Below are 25,787 nucleotides of genomic sequence, written 5' to 3'. Positions count from 1 at the left end.
CTCCTGCCTTTGCTCCTTCCCCTCCTTATTTCATGAAAGCTATCTTGGCCTGTATTAATGACTCTGACCACTGGGAATAACATCAGCTCTGAATGGATGTGGCACTTTTTCTCTTTAATGGCTTATCATCAGACCTGCACGTAGCTCAGGTGGCGACAGTGAGAATGAGTAGATTCACTGTCGCGGCTATTTGTTAGGTGCATCCAGTAGCCAGGTTGAGCTATTGCTGTTGATAAGGGGGTGTTATGTAGTTTAACATTGCTCCCTCCAGTATCTTTGAAGGAGACAGACACAAATTCTCCTACAATCATTACTCACTAAGCTGCGGTAAAAACAAGGTTATATTTCCTCAGCCGTTAACAGAACCAGATAACCAAATGATGCACAGCTGAATTGGAAAAAATTTGAATTTGCATTTTTGTGTCACACTTTATATGCATTTTTCATTGCATTTTCAGAAGCACTACTCTGGTCAGTCATGTAGTTTTGTTCTAGTGTTTCTACCTTATCACCATCCAACCAGACAGCAGCTCGGACAGGGCTTTATTCTGCATCCTGTCTGAGTGCTTTGCAAATTAAGAGCTTCATCCTGGATATTTGAAAATTTACTTGAGGTAAACCATTCTTGGGTTTATGTGACAATTATGTTACTGAGAGTTTTTGCAGGAAATATATCCTTGCCACAGCCTGTCATGGTGAAGAGGGAGCTGAGCCAGAAGGCAAAGCTTTCGATTTCCTGGTCCATCTATGTTCCGACCCTCACCTACGGTCATGAGCTCTGGGTAGTGACCAGAAGAATGAGATCACGGATACAAGCGGCTGAAATGAGTTTCCACCTCTGAAAAGTTGGCTGGGCTCAGCTTTAGAGATAGGGTAAGGAGCTCCGACATCCGGAGGGAGCTTGGATTAGAGCTACTGCTCCTTCGCATCTAAAGGGGCTAGTTGAGGTGGTTCGGGCATCTGATCAGAATGCCTTCTGGGCGCCTCCTGTTAGAGGTGTTCGGGCACTTTAAACTTGTAGGAGGCCCCGGAGCAGACTTAGAACATGCTAGAGGGATTATACATCTCGGAACGCCTCGGGATTCCTCGGGAGGAGCTGGAAAGCGTTGTTGGGGAGGGGGATGTCTAGAGTACTGCCTCCACGACCCGACCTGGGATAAGTATATCATGCATTTTGAAGAAGCCGAATGCACACTGCATGAATGTAAATGAAATGAGTGCAGAAAAGGGCTGTCCAGAATACCAGTTTTGGAGCTTTGAAGCTTCCTACTCGACCTGACTTAAGTAAGACTTCTGTGATATAGAGATGGAAGAGAAGTTGGAAGGTTGACTATTGCATGCAATGTTTCTTCAAGTCGTTAACTCAAACGCTGTGAGTTGAGCTGCACTGGGTGCAAAGGGAGAGCTTTACTACAGTTACCAGCCGCGGATAACTGCCCACAATTTATCTCATCTGCTCTTTTCCTCATTAGAGAGCCAATTTAATTGCTTGAAGCAAGCTTCAGTGACTGCACTGAGGACACTGGTCTCATCAGTGTCTGACACTTGCCACCTCCTTTCAGTTTCCTTCACCAGTTTACTGGTGAATAAAACAAAACAAAAAAACAAAGCATTAGAAAACTGATTTAGATGGTGGTTACCATAGCAGCGATTGAAGCTTTGACCCAAAGCATTCGGGTCAGGAATAGTCCAGAGACTCGTTTTCCATTTTTTTGTCTGTAAATTCTTTGCATAATCTTTGAGGTTTGGTATTTTTTTGCAGCGTGGTTTGTGCTGCCTCAGGCTTTAGGTTTGCCGTCTGACTGCTCTCCTAAATGAGAATGGGGCCCAAGTTTAGCAGATGAACAATGATTTTTATGCCTCATGCCGGCAACAGCCGTAGCCATTTTTGGGTTGTTCATCCGTCCCATTCTTGTGAATGCGGTGTTTCAGGTACAGATTTAGCACAAGCATCCACACAGATTCACAGATGAAGTGATTAGATTTTGGTCAGAGGTCAAAATCAGTGTGACCATACCTCAAAAATTGATATGCTAATTATAACAAAATTTCACACAAATGTCTTATAAGATAAAATGTTGTAGTAATAACATTTTGTGTCCAAAAAGTCAAAGGTCAGCTTCACTGTGACATCATAATGTTCCGCAAAAACACTTTTCTGGCTATTATTCAGTGTCATAATTTAGGAACAGAAGGCAAGATTGTGACCATATTTCACATTTCGTTGGATACTGAATTGGTGACACTTTTCTCACGTGTCCATTTTGAAGCTGTGGTAAATGAAGATGTGTGTGAAGCACCTATGTTTTACAATCTTCTGTCATGGCTTCATATGAGTCTGGACAGACGTGGATGTAAATGGCAGCTTGACTGGTTGGCAGAGACATACAGCTGCATAGTCATAATTGTGGTTTGTGTTTTTTTTCCCCTGTGCATTTTGGATAAATGAGGTGAGGAATGTGCTGCTGTAAGAATCACAAAAATGTAAGCACACACTTCATGACATCAGGTACCTGCAATTAAACTCATGCAGTTCCAAGAACAAGGGATCAACTCATAAGCTTGTGTGTGTGTGTGTGTTATGTTTCTTGAAACCAAAGCAGGATTATTTTTGCTTGAAGTCGCAGCTCTTTACCACCGGTCCCTTTTGCCAGTGTGAACGTACACACATACAGCACAATTACACAGTAAAAAGGAGAGAAAGAAATATGGGGACGGCTTTGCATCAAACCATTAAACCAGTCTGCTTTCCCCTTTAAATCTACTGTGTTCCTTCTGTAATGAGATCTGACATCCTAATGAGGGGGACAGAACAGAGAGAGTGATGGAGGAGGGAGATGAGAGAGAGAGGGGAAAAAACAAGCCCGAGAGAGAGGAGGGTGAAGCCGAGGAGGACCGGAGAGAGGTAGCAGTTACCGGGCTTCTTTTGACCAGGAGGCAGGAAAAGTTCAGGGCACCTCTTAAATAGAGAAAGTGACAGATCCTTGAAATGAAAGGAGAGAAAGGAAAAGGCTTGCTTTTATCTAGCACATGTCCTCTGGTGTCCAAATGTGGTTTAAAATACTAATTATAGTCGCTTGGGCTGTGTGTGTGTGTGTGTGTGCGTGTGTGTGTGTGTGTGTGCGTGCATATCCATGCAGATATAATTGATGGATATTTGAAAATGGTAAAATTATTTGTAGCTTTTTAAATGCCTTCATGCACATTTTAGCTTCAAGACAATGCTTAGATAAGATGCCATAAAACATATACAGTATGACAGGACTCCTTTCAAATGAATAGTGTTTGCACCGATACTAAAGAGTGCATGGTTGAAGTGAGGCAGAACGTGAGTAGCATTAGAAACTGTCCAGTCTCAGAAGACCTGAATCACCAGTTCCTTATCAATTAGCGCCTGATAAACCTCAGCACAAACCACTGCAGCATTGTTAGACCTTTTGGCTGAAGCATCTCCCCAGTCACTTTAGCGTGTCACTCACCAGGCTCACCCCGTCACCACGTTAGATTACGTTTGTTTGGCCAGGATCAATTTCGGCTTGGCCCCTGATCCTGCTGATCTTTTAATGAACCTACTGTCTTTTAAACAACAGCAAAGAAAGGGTTGTGTATCTGCGCTTACATTGATGTTTACTCCAGCCAGCTCTATATTGAAAGACAGTGCCTAATCTTGGTTTAGTTGAGGGCCAGTTTGGTGTTAAAACTGTGAGGCAGGGGAGGGGGAACATAAAAAAGGCGACTAAGGAAGGAAGGAAGTGGAAATTGATTTATTCCTCTGCGTATTCAGATGATTTTTCTCCGCTGTCGTCTGTTTTCTAACAGAATAACTGAGCTGTGACAGGGACTGCAGCTATGACCCACAGTGCTATTCAGCTCAGTGGACAACAACTCAATTAATAACTTGAATCCAGGTGAATTGTACTGTGGCTCAAACTTGTACAGTATTTACAGTGAGTTTTTGCTGAAGCCTCAGAAAGCTTTAATTACCAGCTCAAAGCGTCTGACTTACTCTACAGATCAGCACAAATTCATTCCCTTGCGAAAACATATGGCACTTCCTAAATGTAGATTTAAGTGAAGTTGGTGCAAGTCAACCTGCACCCGCTCGCAAACTCTCAACGCATACAAAAAGTGTATGTTCATAACTGCACACACACACACACATGGGTGGGGAACGATACTGTTCATTTTCACACAGCAAACATGCACACAGCAAACACGCGCACAGGAACGTGCACAAATAAACACATCGCACTTGTGTCCCATGCTATCTCAGTTAACACAATGAGCATACTCCCTGTTTTATCAGCAGTAATGAATTCATAACTGTTGAAAGAAACATTCATTTGTTTTGGTCCTCAGAGATCACGCAGATTAATTTAAAGTCAGCACAAAAGCAGCATCGACTGTCTTCATCAAATGAAACAAAACATTCATATCTGCTGTTTGAAACATGTTTTATTCATTAATTGATTCACAGTTTATCGTTATATACATTTCCTGCGACATAGTATGCCTTCTCTCCTGATTTTCCCTTATACTACATAGTATAACCTGGCCTCTCAGTGGTTCATATCTGTATCAGCAACCCGTTTAGCGTCATAGGCTGTTTCACTGTCACTACATTATTTAGTGAACCCCTGAAATTTCACTGAGGTATTCTGTATATCAGTGGTTCCCAACTGGTCCAGCCATGGGTCAAGATTTCTCTTAGTCATTAGTTCAAGGTCCACACAGTGTAATATATGCAGTATCATACTTTCATTTGAACACGTTGTCAAGCTAGTTTGCTGTCTCTGTCAAGTAGCTGTCTGTTATGCCGCTCACTCTACAGCAGGAAACAGCATCTGCTGGAAATCCACTGGATTTCCAAATAAAGTGTGTTTTTACAAACTTGACATGTCTGAGAGTCATTTGTGGTCCATTTAGAAAGGGCCCGCGACCCACCAGTTGGGAACCACTGCCGTATATGACGGTATTCGTGTGCAGCGCTGTTTCCCACCCGGCCAGTTTGCTGTATTCCGCAAGCTCTCGTAGCTTTGTCAATGTGATAAACAAACATTATAAACCCACAGAATGTCAAGAAAGATCATACGCTTAGATCTGTTTACCTTATTAAACAGAGAAATACAACTGTGCACCATCTGAATTCGAGTTTTTAAAAAAGTTTAGCTTTAATTTCATAATTAAAACATTGTGAAACACACTTGATTCAAACTTGACAGAAACAAAATAAAACTTACTAAAGCTGTCGTGGTTAGTTTTGTTAGTTGTTTAGCGAGTTAGTCCACTGTTCCAATAATCACCAGCTCTGGTTGGCCAAAATTAACCTTTAATTCGCAGAGTAAGATGTGAAAATGTGCTGCTTTTCCCCACCGTCTCTTTCTGCCAGTTTACAGTCCTGTAACGTTATCCCCACCACTCTCAGCCACCATGTCTGTCACCTCAGCTTGCCTGTTCCACCAGAGGAGACTGACCTCTGGTGGAACATGCTGTGCACTGCATACAATGAGTTTAATAGAAATGGGAGCGTCTGTATTTTCACGATATTGAAAATCATACCAGCAAGATCTCTAAATACCATGATTTACTGTAATACTGTGATACCACCATAGCCTGTGTGCTGTATTAGTAAGTCATGTTCAGGTTAAGGTATCCATCCATTTTCTGACCCACTTATTTATCCAGGGTGGTGGTGGAGGGGCTGCAGCTTACTTCAGCGCACAGTGGATGCACACAGGAGAGGAAACTCACATTGCACCTGGGTGATAAAGGGTGTCCAATCGCCGTAACTTGCATGTCTTTGGACCGTGGGTGGAAAAAAAGAGCACCTGGAGGAAACCCACATAAACGCTAAGGAAATGCAAAGTCCATACACAAAGGAATTCTTGCTGTGAGGTGACGGTGCGAAGAAATGAGCCGCCATGTTGTTCATAACTGTAATCACCGGAAAGCCACACATACTGTAGCACCGCAGTGCATATAATTGGGAGTGCCTTCTTTTTCTTTGATATTTGTCAATGTGAACACTTAGAATATTTCATCCTGCAGTTTAATACCATAAAGCAATTTCAAATATGTCCTGTAAAAGCTGACCTGGTGACATTGAAAGTCTTAGCAACAGAGATAGGGCAAGGCAACTTTAACAGCATTTATTAAAGAGGAACTATGGCTAATTTCTAAATGCATTCATCTTATTCCCATGCTCACAGAAAGTCTAAAAAATGTTATTGAACATAAACATCTCTCTCCCAAATCCAAAAGCCAGAGTGCTAAAACTCAAACTTAGGATATAAAGTCTTCATAGACAGAGAAATGTGAAAGATGTTATGGGTGACACTGAGAGCACCCAGGGGGATGTTATAAGTTTATGGGCACATTTCTCTTTCAGAACTGAGAGCACCACAATAGAATAAAGCTCATTTGGGTATAAAAAAAAGAAAACATTGTGGATCCACAAAATCAGTCACCCATTCATTGTCTATGGAGCAGCCCCAGACTTATTATTTGATGACATCACAAGAAATACACATACCCAAATTATTAATAGCTAAAATTAGTTGGGTTTTTTGTTTTTTTTATTTTTATTTTCAATGGTTAGTTAGAAGGAGGATAAGTACATGGCCAACCTGCCAGCCTCTATAAAAACCTCTAAAATCATATTTTATCTTTTAGAATTTTCCTGCCATACGTGAGCGTTTGACGTGGGCTGTATGCCCTATATAAACGGAGCAACCTTAGGTGGAAAGAAAAGACACTAATCTTTTTATGACTTTCACTATTGTCCTTCCACAGCATGAACATTTCGCAGCAGCCACTGGCCTGGAGCCCCTGCTGTGTCTAAGTGGCATGCTCAGAGAAAGACATGGCACCTTGACTCATAGAGACAAGTGTCCTACAGCTCCCACACTGTAAAATGCTGGATACTCGATACTGAAAGTGCAAAGGAGGGCATTTGTTTGTGTGTTTGTGTGTGTGTATGTGTGTGTGCATGCATGTGTGTCCTCCAGTGCTTCCAGCTCAGGAACATCAAGAGCTGTGTGTTGGCCAGGAGGCTCTCCCAGGGATAAACAGAGGGAGAAACTAATCCTTACTCTCCTCCACATTCGAGGAGTGTGTGTTCTCATGTGTGTGTGTTTGCTTCATCCATGGCTGCTGCAGGCAAGGTAATGTGCACTTGCTGTTGTATGACCTTAAAGCATTAGGAAAAGATGTGTTACAGGCCCGCATGTTTAGTCCATGTCAATCACTCGCATATTTAGAAATCCGTGTTTGTGTGCTTGTGCGTGTCTACGTGAGCGCGTGTATGCGAGGGAGATAGAGCCTGTACTGAGGGGTTTTGTGTAATCGTGCTGAGCGCTGAAGCGTGTCGAGAGAAAGGACATGTCCTCAGCTCTGATCACATAGTCTACTACAACCACAATAGAGGGGGAGAGATAGAGAGACAGAGGGGTGTTAGGGAAGAAAGGGGGAGAAAAACATGAAATGAATGGATGATGGAGAGAGGATGACAGAAAAGATGGAAGCAGAGAGCTATAGCAACAGAGGGATTTAAAGGGAAGGTTTCAGATGAGATGTGTGAGGAAAAAAGATGGATGGAGGTATAGACAGAGGGGGACATATCTAGAGGGGGAAAGAAAGAGGAGAAAAGGGCAGGGGAGTGATGAAGAAAAAGAGAGTGACAGAGACAGAGTAGGATTGAAAGAAATGGAGGCAGAGATGAAAGAATGAGAAGGGAGGATGGACAGAGAAAGCTCTGAGGATTGGTTTGATCCCTCTCTAGTTTTTTCTCCCTATCTCTCCCTCCCTCCCTCCCTGTTTTCCTCCCCCTCTTATACATTCAGCGAGGGCTCCCTCGTCTCAGCAGCCCAAAGAAAAAGTCAGTCCCGCTCTTAGCTAGCCGGGCCCCTCAGCCGGCTGGCTAATTGCAGAGGTATTACTGTGTCAAATGACTAATAGAGTTTCCCTTCCCGTCGCTAATCTGCCAGCAGGAGCACAGCCGCGATTTGTTTACTCTACACCGAAGCAGGGGAATACAAAGACACACCCGCCCTTTTTATTTCCTCTCCAACACAATTTCACGCCGCCAGAGCGTTAGGTGTGAGAGGTGTTAGTGGAGTGCTCGTGTGTGTGTCTGTTTGTACGCGCACATGGCACATTTCATGATTTGTTTCATATTTCACAAGACAGCGCGGAGAGTTCGTCTCCTTCAGGTCTTCTAATTAATGGAAGACACACCCTGTGACACTCTATTCATGTTTGTCTTAGTATAGAGAGAGGACCTTTTATTTCCATGTTTACTCCATAACCCTCAACCTTGCAGATCCCCTCCACTCAGAAGATGTTTGTCTCCTAAAATGTTTGACCTTGACTATACTGACTTGTATCTGTGCAGAGTTTGAGACGGGTCCAGCAGCAGACACGCTGCGCCTCATTGCCCTTCTATTCCTCACCATCCTCCCTCAGCCATGCTGTAGCACATGTCGTGTCTCACCCACCACATGTCTCTTCTCTACCTTCTTCCTCTCTTTCTGGTGTTAACCAGTAGCTCCATGGCCGTGCACTGCATGGATGTTTTAAGGACAGGCCCCTTGTGGCTAGCTGACGTTGACTGTGTTGCCAGCAGAGGCAAGTTTTTTCTTATCTCAGGATGGTGAGGACATGAGCCACTGTACTCTCAGGGCTACTACAGTTATGGAAAACCTGGAAAAGTCATAGGAGTTTCCCATCACATTTTCCAGGCCTGGAAAAGTCATGGAATTAGTATATATTATTGAACATTTTGGCAAAGTCTTCCCTAGAAAACCTTCCATATAACGTAACATAACAGCAAATATGAGTATGAATACACGTCTACTCTATACATCAATGCGTGACAATGTTTTGTTTACCGTCAGGAACGTTTCCTTATTTCCTCCCTGCATTTAATTTTTCCCTCTTTGTATGCCTGCTTGCTGGAGTTATATTTGAGTAGAGTTTGCATCTGAGAGGTTTGAAAAACACCAGGCAAGTGGGGCAAAGGGGAAAAAATTGACGGGTCCTCAAAAAGTCATGGAAAAGTTTTAAAATTTTGCCCATGAAAATGTGTGGAAACCCTGTACTCTGCCTCTGATTGGCTTACCATGAAACTCTCACCCTAACCTTTACTGATATTACTTCTCTTGCCTAAACCTGACCAATCTGAACAACAAGGCAACGAGTGGCTGAGATGCTAGTGGAGATGGTGTGCGTTGCTAATGTTAGCTGGGATGCTAACAGAGTTAAGTTGGGGGAGGGCCATGCGGAGTGGGAGGTCAATGAGGAGAGGTGGAGCTGCTGCCAGATATACTTGCAAAGTTCGTCACTAGAGTGGTGTTTTTACATTCCTCTACTGAAGGGGGCGATGTCTGTGCACTTCCCTAAAATCTGACTTTTAAACGTAGCCCTGGCAAGCTAGATTAAGTACCCCACAAATACAAGAGCCAATCGCTATCTAATTTGGGAAACACATATCGACAGTGGAACAGCCTTTGACACAACACAGACAAAGAAACCTTAAGTAAGTAAGTAAGTAAAGTTTATTTATATAGCACCTTTCACAGATACTAGATCACAAAGTGCTTTCCAGTAGACAAAGCAAGTACAACAGTATAACACAACATTAAAAACAAAGCACAAAACAAAGCTTAAAAAACAAAGCAAGGCAAAAGACAAGGTGTCTGCAAAGTGCAAAATGTAAATAAAACATTAGATAAAAGAAAAATAGTAAGAGATTGATGGGGTAAAAGGAGTTAGTTAACCAAAGGCCTGGCTAAAGAGCAGTGTTTTCAGTTGTTTTTCAAAAGTGTCACATGACGCTGCAGATCGCAACGAAAAGGGGAGGGCATTCCAAAGTTTGGGAGCAACCGCTTGGAAAGCTTGGTCTCCACGAGTGACGAAACGAGTACGTGGAACTGACAGTAGGAGCTGATCCGAGGATTTTAGAGTATGACAAGGAGTGTAAGGTTGAAGGAGGTCTGTGATGTATGCAGGGGCTAGACCATGTAGGGCTTTAAAAGTCAGGAGCAATACTTTAAAGTTGATTCGGAATTCTACTGGAAGCCAGTGCAAGGAGGACAGGATTGGAGTGATAGGAGCCCTTAACCAGTTTTTGACCCTGGAGCTCTCCTCCACTATCTACCAAAAACCCGGTCTTAGCAGATATTATTTACTTTCATTCTACACTTCCATGTAGTACACTATGTGCACTGTATACTTATTGGAGTAGTGCGCGAATTTCGACAGGGTAGTGTTGTCTCAAACCAAACACAGCCCTTGTGCACTCACTGGAAATGACGACTGCAATTTAGCTAGTTAGCAAACTAGCATTAGCATTTGCGTTATCGTTTGCGGTACCAAATCATTACAGACTGCTAAATTAACCCAATAAATATACTGCTGGCTTATACCCAACAACAGTATAGTGGTGGCCGCCATTTCCAATTTGAAAAGTGGTCCCTCCCTTTCCACTACATAGCCAAGATGGTGACCATTGAGGACGAGAAGCGTCCATAGTTCAACTTCTTGACTGTTTGAATGCACCATCCGGGTACTCATAGTGCACTGCATTTTTCCATACTTCTCAGTGTGAACGCACTTATGCACTCAGAATATTAAGTGTAAGTACAAAAGTATGAAATCTGAGACACAGCAAAAGTGTCAGCCTCTGCTAGTTAGCCTAAGCTAACAAGCTAACGAAATACATAAACAAATAGAAGATGCTAACTACACTTAGCATTCTGATACATGTGCTAGTTACCAGCTTTGGTGCATCTGAGTCTTGAGGCTTTAACGTACAACTGAATCTCTCCGATTTTTCCCTCCATCACTAACACTAGCCATTTTGATGCACACTGCTCTTTCACCGGTCCACCTAGCGCTAGGAGTGCCATACCTGCGCTAGGGAAAGCGGAGAGTGAAACCAACTGCAAGCTGCTGTGGTGGATGGGAGGGCAAAGGCCAGATCCAGAATTTTTGACTTAGAAATGAGTTTTTCTTTTCACTTTTTTATGTGTGAACACCATGTTAAACAAAATATTAATCACATGTAAAATTGTAATCTTAAACTTCAATCACGACTAACACATTGTCTTAAAGACTGGTCAAAAATGCTGTACTCCAAAAGTCTAAAACCCCAGCCGGTTCTCACGAGGACAGGAATGAACGAACACACACACACAGATAATACATACACCGTGACACACATGCATGCATAAACAGGCACCCACACACTGATTTTTGCCGAGCAATATTGCCCCCAAAGGTCAAGTCATCAGTCAGAACACACCATTACCAGAGCAAATGATAAATTCAGCAGCACTCCATTTGCTTAAGGTAGGAGGAGAAGAAAGGGAAGGGGAGACAAGAATGGGAGAGGGAGACAGAAAGATTGAGTGAAGAAGGAGACAATTGAATGCATAAAGAAGCCTGGGAACGCTGAATACAAAGTAAGAGAACGTGAAAACAAAAGAATGGGCTGAAACAGTAATTTGGCAGGATATTATGGGGGGATTTCTGTCTTTATGTTCCTGGCCATCTCTCTCTATCATTTACGCTTTCTTTCCCATTCCCCTCTCTTTTCTCAGCCCGTACCCGAGGACATCCCTATTCAGTGGTCACAGCACAGGCTATGAAAATAATTTGACAGGCCAATTTTTTTTTTTCTGTTTTCCCTTCTCTCTTCTTTCCACTGTTCTCCCACCCCCTGGCTCTGAGGTTCGTCCTATTTGGGTGTCAAGTGTCTCGGTGAGTGCACACTGACACTGGTGGTGTTAGCCTAAAGGTCCCACTACTAATGAGACGTTCAGAAGGACAGACGCCATTCAAAGAGTACAGAAGAGGCTGGGATTTGCTTCTGATGGGAGTAACTCTGCTTCATTACCCCCCCCCCCCCCCCCCATACCCTCTGTTCTACACGGCTGTACTGTCGCTAACTCCACCGCCTCTTCCCTCTGGTTTGGCTCTTTTCTAAACTGCAGCTCCATCCCTCATCTCTCAGCTGTTTCTCTTTCTTTTTTTCCCAGACTCTCTTACTGTTTCTCTTTCCCTGCCTAATTCTTTGGATCTTTGTCAAATTTGGGGCATCAGTAGAAGAGCTCACACAGCCTTTAGCCTCATGGGCATTGCATGGCAGAGTCTGAAAGTTGAATTTTTCACTGTCTGGCTGGCAAAGGATTTTTGTTAACCTGATTTTTTTGAGTTAGGAAATAAAAATATGCTAATGTGGTTACATCATCCGAAAGGTTCCTTGTGCCTCTGGTGCGCCGACTAATGGAGTTTACCAGACGTGGTGAGAGGAATTTAAATAAGAGCTTTGGAAAATGGTTGTTAAAGATCGGTTCAGTCTGCACTTATGCGCCAAATAGGTGGGGCAGAGCTTGTGTGTGTGTGTGTGTGTGTGACAGTGAGAGAGAGAGAGAGAGAGAGAGAGAGAGAGAGAGAGGGGTGAAAAGGAGAGTGATAAGAGGGTTGTGAAGGTCAAGTAAATACCACCACTCAAGACATCGCTAAAGAGCAACTTTGTTGGTCACATAACAATGAGACACTCAACCTCAGCACACAAACACACATTCACACAACCTCTATTCCTTTGTGAGTCGTCATTTCGTGATGCGTTCAGGGGCTTATTTGAGGTGTAAATGTGCATATGTTGAGCATGTGTGCTCTAGTTGGTGTGTATTTTCTTAGGCATGGTTTTAAAGGCTAATTCTCTGTATAAGAGGAAGCTCATTTTGCCCGAGACAAACACATGGCCACATATTGATTTCAAGGCTCTGTGATTTATCGCGTACTCCCCGAAGAACACATTTATGGTGTTTTTGCATGCGTGTGCGTGCGTGTCTCCGTGTACACATACCTTGGCTCTAATGACAGATGAGATGGATCCCCCCCACGCCGTCTGTCTCAGTGTTTTTACAGCCAGAGAAACGAGGCCCCCAGACTCACATTAACACCTTGATATATCGCCGATCCGCCGCTCCAGCGCAACAGGGAGGGAAGGTGACAGCTACTGTGCCCCTGCAGGCTGCTTACACCCCTGAGCAAATCCCCATTCAATTTCCATCTCACTCTAAAGAGAGATTGCTTGGTGTTTTACTTTTTTTTTTTTTTTTAGTCCTTATTGCTCACTAGGCAGATGTCTCATTGTAGAGGAAAAGTTTTAGCAATCGTTCTCCGGCTACCTGCAAACAGGCTTACGAGCAAAGTTTCCATTTTTCATTGCATGGGAATGGCAGGCTAATGAGTCATTTGAGTGACAAAGCTAACATTGTTTACAAACCCTGAGTGGAAACTGTTGTGTAAATTGGGTTTTTACAACACTACTACACTTCACATAGGAATAGAGCTGTTGTTAGTTGGTTTCAAGTATTACTGTTTGCTTAAATCAGTCCACTTGATTGAATTCGGCTGCATTGTTTTAGCATTTTAGCATTACATTGCCAATGTTTTATCAAAGGTTTATAGCAGATAATTCTATGTATTTTTAATTCCAGGTAGTTTTTGTCAACACACTGATTTCAGCAGTCTTTAAAATGATCTCAAACTTTTGTCAACACAACTTTTGTCTCCTTCTCTCTCTTCAATCCTTCCCTCTGTTGAACATTGGTCCTTGTTGTTAATCCTGGGCATGTGGCCAAAATTTATCCATCCATATGGAGACACGCTTGTCTTTCCCCAACAACCTGTTCATCTCTGTGCCTGCCTCTCTGCCTCTCCTCTCCTCTCCTCTCCTCTCCTCTCCTCTCCTCTCCTCTCCTCTCCTCTCCTTTCCCATCCCTCTCCCCTCGCCTTTCCTTTTGTCTTCTCCTCCCCGCCCTGCAGACCTCACCCAGCGTGTCCATGACCAGGTCCTAAGTTATGTCCTCTGTCCCTACTTTCCCACCATAGCTCCCTCCTCCCCTGGTGTCGACTCCGCCCCTTTGCAGCGCACAGGAAGCCATGGCACAGGTACAGGAAACTACAGCCGTGGTGGCACCAACAACTACGCAACAGTGGGACCAGGCTACACCTCAAGCGGAGGTGGCGGGGACGTGTATGGCTCAGACCCCTATGTGGCGGACCCCTACCGCACCTTGCAGTACTGCCCCTCGGTGGTGGAATCGCCCTACAGCAAATCTGGACCAGCCCTGCCGCCTGAAGGCAGCCTGCAGCGCTCGCCTTCTATCGACTCTATTCAGAAAGACCCCAGGTAGGATTAAAGGGGTGTGTGGGGTATGTGTGTGCCTGAGCATGTGTGTGTGTGTGTGTGTGTGTGTGTGTGCTTTGTGGGGTTCAATGTGTGTAAGATCATGGAGCATAGAATGCTGAAAGGGAAAGTTGTTTTTTTTTTTTTTTTTTTTGAAGTGGGGTTGTATGAGGTAATTATCTACAGTCAGTGTGTTACCCTCAGCAGATGTCAGTCAGTTTGGCGAAGCAAGCAGGAGAAACGCCATGGAAGCTAAGCGATGTAGTGCTGTGGACGGGGCTGACAGTAAAATGTATTTTAACCACATAAAACCACCTTTCTTGGCCTCCAGTTTCCACAGACGCTTCCCCTCTTTCTCTTTAGGCCTCTTCAGTCTCCCTCTGCAAATGTTCGTCTTCTGTACACTCTGGCTCGTGAAGGTATCCTCTTGTCTCCACAGCAAACAGCATCTTGTTGTTGCTGTCATATCACTCATTTTTCTTTTCTAGTATTCATTGTCTCCTATATAAATCCCTAGAAGTCTGACCCAGCAGCTGATCTGCAGCGTACGACACAGTTGCGCTTATGTGTAGGGATGTGGAAGTTCTACAGTCGAGAAAATGTAATGCCAAAGGAAAGGGCTGTCTGACAGTGAGGTAGCGGTTAGAATATTCTAAAGGTATTTTAGAAGGTTGTGGAGACTATCGTAATCTTTTGAACGTTCATACTTGGCGACGTGTGTTTCTGCGTTACGACTTGTGTGTGCACACCACAAGACTTCTCCACCAAGCCCTCGCCGACAGAGCCCCAGATAACGCGATGACTTCACCAAACTTGGAGACGACACATGGTAAAGGCATGGATATTCTTTATTATCCTGGGTCCAAACACAACGTGTTCACTGTGAACCTGTGGACGCCGTCATTGTTGTTGTTGCTTGCTGGCTTGTCAGTGTTGCCAGATCTTGGGAAAGAAACAAGCAACCAGGGCTATGGAAACAAGCCCAAAAGAAGCGACTATCATGCATTTGAATAACTTATTAGACAGATAAATATAGAGGAAGGTGATGTTTAGAGAGCAAGCCCAAATAAGCAGCTCCACTTTAGAAACAAGCCCAAAGTCACGGCTAATAAGCGGACCTGGCAACCCTGCGGCTTGTCCTCACATTTCTTCCGTCCTCCTGTGTGGTGACGTGGGACGTATCCCGCCTCTCATTGGCTGATGCTCTTTGTCAGTGATGTCACACTTCTCCAGTTTTCTAGCATGCCAGATATCCAGTCCCAGCCTCAGACGAGGGGGCGACTTGCTCGTAGGCTTGTTCACACATGAGGACTCGTCGTGGCAGACTATCTGCTGACTCACCTCCGACCCAAGGTGGCTCTCAAGATCCTCTGCGACGTCAAAATCGCGATGAAAATTGTGTAATGTGAACTAGGCTTTACACTTGACTTCTTTAGGTGGCTAAAATATGGTACTCCTGTCTGTTTCTTCAAACTTGGGGTGTTCTGACTCATATCTACTGTCAGTAATACACTGACTATAGTTAAGTACCTCACACAACCCCACTTAAAATAATCCGAACTATCCCTTTAAAGGCACATAATCTATGTGGTGGTCGTGCCTCAACAGGTGTAGTTGGGATCGACTTCACTTATCTCTCCAGTATTGATATGTGTGCATCAATATACTGTATTCATAAGAATAGCTTTGATAGCTAATGCAGCTACAGACACCACTCACCCACCATTTTTCTTCAAGGCTCGCTCAAATCAGACTGAAAACAGCACTGTGTTTTAAACATGCAGGGCGTGTGCGAGTGGGGGGGCATGCTGCTCCAGCTACCGCTGTGAGGATGAAATAAAATCCGGGACGGCTGGTTTGACTAATGGATTCATAAGTTTGAGGGCTTATCAGAAACCAAAACACCACACAGGGATTTATTAAACTATGAGGAAGGATTTCACAACTCTCAAAAGTTCCCTTCAGTGACAATCATTTCATCCGCTGTCTAGACAATCGCGAGGTAAACAGAAGAATTACGGTGTTTACTTACAAAGTAATGTGCCAAGGATGTGTGCGCTTGTTTTTGATCGGCCGCTCAGTGCAGGAAAGTTGAGCCAGGTGCAACTTTATTTTTGTCTGCATCGGACCCCAGTGCAGTGGCCCTACTGAATCAAGCTGAGGTGTTTGCACTTGGTGCTACTGTTTTTTTTTGGGTTTTTTTAAGATATTTTTTGGCCATTTTGCCTTTAATGGACAGGACAGGTAAGTGTGAAGGGGGGAGAGAGAGGGGATGACATGCAGCAAAGGGCCATAGGCTGGATTCGAACCCGGGCCGCTGCAGCAACAGCCTTGTACATGGGGCGCCTGCTCTACCACTAAGCCACCGACGCCCCTTGGTGCTACTGTTGATCATAACTTACTCCTTGATAGACGAGTGTTTCGTCAAGGAAAAAAAACAGAATACAGTGTTGCTCCAGTCACACACCGGTTGCTTCAGAAGCTCCATTTCACCTCCCTTAGTGTCACGCTGTGTGTAAAAGAGTCCTACTGGGCTGTGATCACTTCCATCCTCTTGTCTCCGCAATTAAGCAAAGCTCACTCTCCCTACTTTATTTATATATATTTCACAGGACTCTTGATGTATAATTCCTTTAATTACGGAGCGAGAGGGACTTAGACGTGCGTGGATCAGGTCTCAGCAGCAGCTGTCAATCACAGGAGAGGGAGACAGAGCGAGAGGATGGGAGGGAATTATTTAAAACAATGGCAAAGACAGGGAAAATGGCCGAACGATGTGCGCACAGTCAGACAAACATACAATCCTCAAACTTGTGAAGTCATGTGAAGTGTTTGATAATGAGGTCGTGATGGTTTATTATTAATGTAATCTGATTGACTGGCTCAAGACGGACTTCTTGTTCCACACAAATGATCTCTAATGTTCCCACTCAGGGAAAAAATAATTTATAGGTTTGATTTAATTTCGCAAATGAAACAGAATTCCCAAAATGTGTATTTTCTCTGTTCAGTTATTGACTGTGAAGAAAAAAAAAGCAGTCGTTCTGACTCATAAAAGACTGTTCTGCCTTTTCTCTTTGTACAAAGGAACTTTTTTTCATATGCACACTAAGTTTGTGGAGCCTTTGCTCGGTGCACTATGTTGCACTTTGCTGTCTGCGCTGTGATATTCACATACACAGAGAATTCCCCCTGAATTCTGCAAGAGGCAAAACAGTAATATACGTTGTGTTTTCTGTAAGGTGCATCCATGCCAGCCAAGTCTGTGGCAAAGGGACACGAGTTACACAACAACATAAACAGTTGCAACAGCAGTAAGAATAAGTTTCTCAAAGAGACGCAAAGAAGTAAGGAGTGAGCACAGGTCACATAGATACGGAACAGTCTCATGGATTTCAACATCACATATAGTGCACACACTGACGTCTGGCTATGAATATGAAAACAGATAGAAGATGATGATGGCAATGATACAGTGAAAAAAGAAGGAAAAATATCACAAACATCAGAGAAGCTAAAATTTGAATGCTCATTAAGGGATAATCCTGCACATGAATTAATCTCTTTATATAGCCGCGGAGATCAAATGCTGTTTTCATACATTAGGTATTGCTGCCATTCATTACCGGCCAATATGGAAGACGGCTTTTAAACTTCTATTGTCTAAGCTGCTTGAACAAAGGCAGCTATTACAGTCAGAAGTTAATTGCACTGTTTTTGTTTGTAAATTTCTGGGGTTTTTTTTCATTGCAAATAACATCTAAGAAGTTTTATCAACCTTTTTTATTTGTGTCTGGCTCATCAAAACATGGATGATGACTCTCAGTGACTGTCTCATTGATGTGTCGTACCTGTAGGACACTCGGATTTTTATAGCTGCGTCTGAGACATCTTTACCAAAATCTTTTCTAAATATTATTAATCTTGAGTGAAGAGCTGATTGAAGTCCTAAAAATGCATCAACACTACCTTTTGTCATTTGTTTCTACAACTGATAGATTCTGGGTGGAGAGTAGGAGTGTAAATCACCATGATCTTTGGACAACAATATGATATTTGCTGATATAACAAATACCATATGATACGATTTTGATTTGATGCAATTTAGGGCCCTGCAATGCTGGAGCCTATCCCAGCTGACATTGTGTGAGAGGCAGGGTACACCCTGGACAGGTCACCGGACTATCACAGGGCTGACACATAGAGACAGACAACCATTCACACTCACATTCACACCTACGGACAATTTAGAGTCACCAAATAACCTGCATGTCTTTGGACTGTGGGAGGAAGCCGGAGTACCTGGAGAAAACCCACGCTGACACAGGGAGAACATGCAAACTCCATACAGAAGGGCTCCCCCACTCTGGGTTTGAACCTCCAGGTTATATAGTGAGATTTGATTTGTTGTCTGCAACCTTGGTAGAGTTCCTTAAGTGTTCATTGTAAAGGACATTTTTCCTTAGAGCCAAATTATACACACAGGTCTTTTCCTCTCCAAAAGAAACAGACCAGGGCCCGTATTCACAAACATTCTGAGAACACTCTAAAGGAGCTAACGTAGCCTAAAATGTTTAGTAAGGAGTCATAGCTGTCTGCTAATGTTGTTGTCTGCTTTTTTATATTTGAATATAAAAAGGACCTTGATCAAAAAAAAAAAAAAAAAGATATAAACAACACAAAATAATGTAAGTAATTGTAACCACTTAATAGCAGTAAAGTTCACTTTAAACTGACTCCGCTAACACACTTAAAACAGCACATGGAGTAAGTTAACCATCAGGGCTTTCTGCCAGAAAGCCCATTCTGAAAGACACAACATCAATTAACAAAGGTATAAAATTCAGCTCAGTAATAACTGTCAAGGTTCACAGACAAATCAACTGTTTTTTGCTTGTCACTCATTATTAGCTTAAGCATTTTTACATTGTATGCATTAGCCTAGCAGCTTGCGGACTTTCTTTTCTCTACTCATAGCTTAATAAATCACATGTAACGTTATAATTTTTTTTACTCACCTTTGATTTAAGTCGCTGCATCTCCCGACAGAATAGCACGGTTGAATTTTAGCCTACATGCACGTTCTTTCAGCCGAACATTGTTAAAACAGAGCCGCTAATGTTGCTGTCGTAAGAAGTTAGCTGAGTGAGATGATCGTCCAGGCAGGTAACATTGCGTTGTGTTTTATCTCACAATCTGTCAGTCTGTCGGTTGACCCCTTTTTTTCTCCGAAATCAAAAATATTTTCACACTGCTGATTTATTCGCAAGTAAACAACATTATCCTCATCGTCTTTCTCTTGGCTGCTTGCCAGCTGCCTGCTGTTTGGCGGGGACACAGACTTTCAGAATAAAAGCACATCGTAAAAATGACAATATGCATCAGTTTTTCAGTTTGCATCAATGACATTGGATCGTTGATCATGGATCGTTACACCCCTAATGTAGAGTAAGTTATGCTATTTACAATAAAACAATTAAAGCCACAGCAGGCTCAATTTCTGTTAACTTTTAAAATGGGTGCTCTGTACATAATGTAGAAGCTGGGTTAGGAAGTAAATATAGTTTACAGACACACTCAGACATACACAGACTTAAGTGTACTTGCAAGAAAGTGCTCGTTATTGGCCCACTGGAGTCATTAATGCACTAACTCATATCCACAAGTACACATAAGAGATCACTTAGTCAGCTTTGAGCTTCACATACAGTATGAGCACAGAACCAGAAAGACATCTTGTTTTACCTCCCTTTATGCTGTATTTTAGACAATAAAAACACAAAAAACAGTCTGTCTGCTCAGCTCAGCCACTATAAACAAAGGCAACCACTTGTACAGGGTTCTACTATTTAGAGAGCTCCTTTGTGTGTCGAACCCCCCAACCCCCCCCCCCCCCCCCCCTCCCCCCGCGGAGTTCAATAAAGCTTTATTTAATTAAAAGTTCCAGACTTATCCATATTTTAAAATGCAGGCTTTACTAGCTGAAAATGCTTTGGACAAAGCATGTTGTTTACTTTTATTAAGCCATGAACTCAAAGTCACTTAAAACCACAGGTAGCCAAAGAGCACAAAGCCCAAAAAGAGAATGTACTAATGCGTGGATTTTCATATCAACCACTACAGTTTTTGTATCTACATCGACATTGTTCTCACTTCAGCTACAAAAAGACAAATTATATATTTAACTTAAAGTGTTTAATTACCTCACTGTCAGAACTCCTTTGTTGTTGGTGCTAATGTTGCCTTTCCTGATTTATTCAGGAGGTGGACGGGATACATTTTGTGTCAGCTTGTTCTCATTCTCAGGTTGTCAAATACAGATGCCGTGTCACATCCCTTAGCATTTCATAGCATGGCACAGTGCACCCTTTAGTGTATGTTTGTGACTCACAGCTGAAACACACTGTTACAGGTAGTTAATGTTGTGAAACAGCTGCTGTGAGGGTTAGGAAACAAATCTGCTGATCATGTTTTGAGTTAAAATCAGTATATTTGTTAAGTAACGTAAAGTGACATCAGTACATCATGTGAGTGACTTCAGTGTGCGACCACCATACGTACATTGCGTTCACAGGGGACACAAACTGCAATCTCCTGTGTGAAAGTCCTGTTTTGTTTGACCCCTTTCACCTCCTTTCCCTCATACAGGGAGTTTCTGGCTTTTATACCATGTCAGTTGCTCTCAGCATCAAATATTGCTACAGTTGGGTTTACTTTGGAGTTATTTTAAAGCTGGATGTGTCTCATTAAGATTCTACAGCAGGGTGTCTACACGTCTTAAAATGTCTTAAATTCAGTGTTACAGAAATAAGGCCTTAAAGTCATTAAATAGTCTTACATTTGAATTTGTGAGGTCTTAACTACATTTTATCTAAGTTATCCATTTTTAATTTCTCTTTATGAAAATGAGTGAAGCCTTTCTATATTAAAGTCCACATTTCTAATGTTACAGATCTTAAAAAAAAAAAAAACTGTATGACTGTCATTTTAATTCATACTTGCACTAAAGTGTTGGCAAAATGTAGATTGACTTAACTCACTCTAATAACCATAATCCTACATAACACTTACCTCTGTACAAGACCTCTTATATAAATGGTAAATGGACCTGCACTTGTATAGCAGTGCAAGTCACATTCACCCATTCACACATTGATGGCCAAGGCTACCATACAAGGTGCCACCTGCCACTCAGTTTTTAACACACTCACACACAGATGGAACAGTCATCGGGAGCAATGGCTCAAGGATGCTTCAACATGCAACCTTGGGGACTGAAGTGCCGATCTTCTGATTGGTGGATGACCTGCTCTGCCTCTGAGCCACAGCTGCCCTGTGTATACTACTTGCCTGTGATGCTTACCTGCGATGCCTTAATGGGTAAAACAAGATGTGTCCATAAATCTGTCCTAAATTTGGTTAAAATGTGTTATGATCAGGTCTTAAAAAACATAATTAAAGACATTAAGACTTAAGATATTTGCCGAACTGTAGCCTATATCTAGGATAACTCACAATATGTATATTGAGAAATGTACTACAAGTGAACAGTATCTACTTCCACTAACTGCAGCAAAACATCATTAAAAAAAGTTGCACTTTGAATGTTTTGCAGCTCAGAGTAAATATTTAGACCTTTAAAACTTCTTCTTTTAATTTAATCTCTGAGTTAATCTAAATACTTACCGTTGTAGGTTTATATATAATCTCATACTCTGCTCGTAATATTATTGAATTGAAGCTATTGTGTTAAATTTCTCTTTGCCATAAGGTTAAATGGCCTCCTACTCAAACTTCACTCTCACTCCGGCTGTAATTGGACCTAGCTGAGCTTACATGAAGTGCTAAATGAGTTAGCAGCATTTAGAGACAAGGAACACTCTGAGTGAGGGCAGAGGTTATGAGTGTGTGTGTGTGTGTGTGTGTGCGTTTGTGAGAGGACTATAGTTTTGCTTTTTATAATTTATCAGCACATTGTATGCCTAAACTTGTGCGTGTTACTGTATTATGTGCACATGTATGTGTGTGTGAGCATGGGTGCGTGCCAGTAACGCAGTTAGGGGCCATTACTGGCGCAGAAGAGTGAGCGCGATAGAGCAGAGGTGAGGACATCAACACAAAGAGAAAACTCAATAACTGCTAATGGATGGGAGTGATGAGAGGAGAGGAAGAAGAGGGGGAGATAAGATAGATAAAGGGAGGGAGGAGGGATGGAAGGAGGGAGAGTGGAGATGAAGCTAAAGGGAGGGAGGTAAATGAACACCACAGAAGAGGAGGAAGGAAGGAAAGGAGGCACATGAGGAGAGGAGGGAGGGAAAGAAATGGGCTTTTGTAGATAGATCAAGATCGAGATGGAGAAATGAGCATAAATGGAGGGAAGAATGAGCAGAAGTGAGTAGAAAGGCAGGGCATAATGTAGATAAGTGTTACCCGTCAGTGTTTTGTTTGTGTGTTTTCCTTTAAGCTCTCTCCGTGAAAAGAGATTCTCACCCCCACTGAGATCCCTTTTTAAATTGAATCTTAAAAACAATGTAGGGAGCAAGATGAAGAAGAAAACGTTGAGACACAGAGCTAAGGAACCAATAAAAGTAGGGAGGGCGAGAAGGGAAGGCAAAAAACCAATAATAAAGGAAAAGAAAAAGGAACAAATAAAGGGGATCGAGAGAATCTTAAGTGAGGGAAGAAAGCACAGAGAGGCATTTGTTTAGGGAATAAGGGAGACGTACCTTGAGGGATCGAAGAAAGAAGAAGAAAGGGGGGAGGGAACGATGCGAGGCGTAGTGGGGGTTTGTGAGCGAGGACACGAGGGAGAGAGACATGAACATTAGCTCAGGGAGGATGGGAGTGAGGGACCAAGGAGGTGGGGGCCACTGCTTACTGTTACAAAGCTTAGGAGGTTAGGAAGCAAGGAAGAAAATGTACAGTAAGTGAGATAGGAAGAAAGAAATAGTTGTAACATTGTGATCCAAAGCGAGATTGCGGTATTGTTACAACTGTGGGGGTGTGCTTGACTTATCTCATCAAACACTCAATCAGCCTGAAATGTAGACACAGCACTTCAAGATAAGATAAATCCAACTCCTCTCATTTAAATCAAACTCTCCTCATTTACATCGTCTCCACAAATCCAAAATTTACTCCCCCAGAAACAGCGGTTGAAGTCTAAGTGCTGTTTGATGTTGAAATTATATTGTTGTGATTGAATGAAGATTGTCTCCAGTTAACACATTGTGTTTAGGTGATGCTTTTACCAAACACAAATATCTTAAGTTTTCAGCAAACCATAGTGAGGAGGAGGAAGAGGCTTTTGCAGATAATTCAGCTCACGGTGAAAACATCCTGAACATCTGGATCTTGAGTTATTAGAGAAAAAATGTATGCACACATTCGCAGATGCTCGGCTAGTGGCCAGTCTCCGACATGCCTGAGTCAGAGAAACACTGATTTGTAACATGAAACTGCTTTATTCAGTGTTTTTACCAGTTTAAATCACAGGGTCTGTCTCTGTGGATAAAAACTCTTGAACATCTGGACCAGAAAAAAGGTGAACACACATAAAGTTATCAGAGAGAGAAGGTTAGCACAGATTAGCAGGTGCTGGGCAAGCAAGCCATCTGCGATGTGCCAAACAGCGTGGGAGAAACATTTATTTGTAACATGAAACTGCTTTAGTCAGTGTTGCTACTGGTTTTAATCACCTGTGGCTGTATCACAAAGCTTCCTTGAGCAAAGAGTTGCTCCTAGTGATGAAATCCTAAGGAAAGTCTTAGAATTGTGACATTTTCTAGAATTTCCCCTTAAAACTAAGACTAGGTCCTTGTAAGGATGCAAGTTATTCACAAAGCATGTTAGACCTTTAAAGAGCTCCTAAGGTGAAAAACTGTGAGGAGCAGGGAGGAGGACTTTTAAGAGTTTCTTAAGCGAAGGAGAAAATGGTGGAAACACAAAGAAGTCAGAGAAATGTTCTCAAAACGCTGGATGACAGTGAGTAAATGAAATGCTGCAGATTAGATCGTGCAGGGATAATATTTATGGTCCATCTCATCAGAGATATGCACACCGTGCAGCAGTGATGACTTCACGTCTGTCTCAACCTTCCATCAGCAGAGTGATCACACTAACAATGACATCGCTTTCACAGTCAGCAGTTCATTTAATTTCCGCTGGGTGTCCACACCTCACAGGCTCACAAAGGGGTGTGTCTGTGACAACCAATCACATCTGATAAAAGAATGCATTATACCTAGCAACAGTGTCAACCACACCTCCTCATTAAGGGAAAAGTTTCTGTCTCTGAGAACTTTCCTAAATCACTCCTAAGCTAGGACCCTTACTAAAAGCTTTCAGGCTAAGTTAGGCGTCGTATACATGCTGCGTCTTTGACTGCTTGGAAAACGCGAGATCAGGAGCTGGGCGCTACTTTTGTGCTAAGCAACATCAACGAGCATAGTATCATAGTCCGTTTACCTGAAATCCTGAGTGCAGAGCTGATCTTCTTCCAGGCACTGTTTATAAATGTGTGGGCATATCGTCCGTGGGACAGATGTAAAGCTCTGGCAGCTCTGCACCAAAATGATCAACTTTTCCATATTTACCACAGACTGATGTTTACAGAAGAAGGGAAAGTTATCTGTCAGCTGTGATTGGTTGTTTCTCGTCACATGACTTGCAGTGTACACTGCTGCGTTCCAAAAGTTGGACTTGGGGGACAGCTGTTGTGCCCTGAAAAATAGGCGCTCAGGAACGTGTGCTTGTGTCGCTCTGGCGTTTGGCCTGCTACGCGTGTAGATTGAAAACAATGAATTTGAGGCCGTAAAAAACACATCATGTGTACGGCCCCCTCGGGTCTCTCTGAGTGTTCTCAGAATGTTTGTGAATACGGCCCCTGGTCTGTTTGTTTTGGAGAGGAAAATACTAATGTGTATAATTCGGCTGCAAGTAAAAATCTCCTTAACAATGAAAACTGAAGTGATTCTACCAAGGTTGCAATGTGCAATCCTCACCACTAGATGCCACTAAATCCCCTTAAATCTGACACACTGGACCTTTAAAGCCTCGTCACTGCAACAATAGATACATCCACACTGTGTAGATACAGTAGAGGTACAATAAACTCCCCCTGTGTCCCCATTATGTGATAGATGCAACAGAGCTGCTGACATAAAATTGCTATTCACAGTGCCTTGATATGACGTGATGTGGTGTGACATGTCATTGTCACTGTTCGCTATTTACTGACAGTGTGTATTGGCTCACAGCCCGAACACGTCGCTCTATTTATGGACAATCTGCAATGGTCAGCGGTGACTCTGTGCATGTCTGTAGGTGTGTGTATGTGTGTGAATGGGATGGGTGTGCGCATCTGTGTGTCCAAGGCTGTGTCAAAGGCGGGGCGGTCAAGACAGTGTGTCTGTGTGTATTTGCAAATACATGTGTGTGTGTGTGGTCATATGTGATAGCATAGAGCTGATGTATTGCATTCCCATGTGTCACACAGTCTAAAGGACAATGACATGTCATTGTGTGTGTGTGTGTGTGTGTGTGTGTGTGTACCTAAAGGAACAGACAAGGGAGAAATGTGTTAAGC

The 25,787-nt window shown here is 42.8% G+C and overlaps 1 protein-coding gene across 2 annotated transcripts in view; it reads left to right on the top strand.

The window, feature by feature from the left end:
* The window catches only part of ctnnd2a (catenin (cadherin-associated protein), delta 2a), a 374,464-nt gene that overhangs the window by 195,728 nt on the left and 152,949 nt on the right, over positions 1–25,787 (top strand). The window contains exon 12 of one of the 2 annotated variants that reach the window (XM_078162769.1): positions 13,903–14,203. In XM_078162769.1, coding sequence (XP_078018895.1) covers positions 13,903–14,203 — 301 coding nt within the window. Of the gene's footprint in view, positions 1–13,836; positions 14,204–25,787 lie in introns of both variants that reach the window. The other variant, XM_078162768.1, reaches the window with a different exon arrangement.

This window comes from Epinephelus lanceolatus, chromosome 20 (genome assembly GCF_041903045.1).
Source record: "Epinephelus lanceolatus isolate andai-2023 chromosome 20, ASM4190304v1, whole genome shotgun sequence".
In the NCBI taxonomy this organism is placed as follows: domain Eukaryota; kingdom Metazoa; phylum Chordata; class Actinopteri; order Perciformes; family Serranidae; genus Epinephelus; species Epinephelus lanceolatus.
The sequence above is the reverse complement of the archived record's forward strand: the minus strand, read 5'-3'. Positions and strand labels throughout refer to the sequence as shown.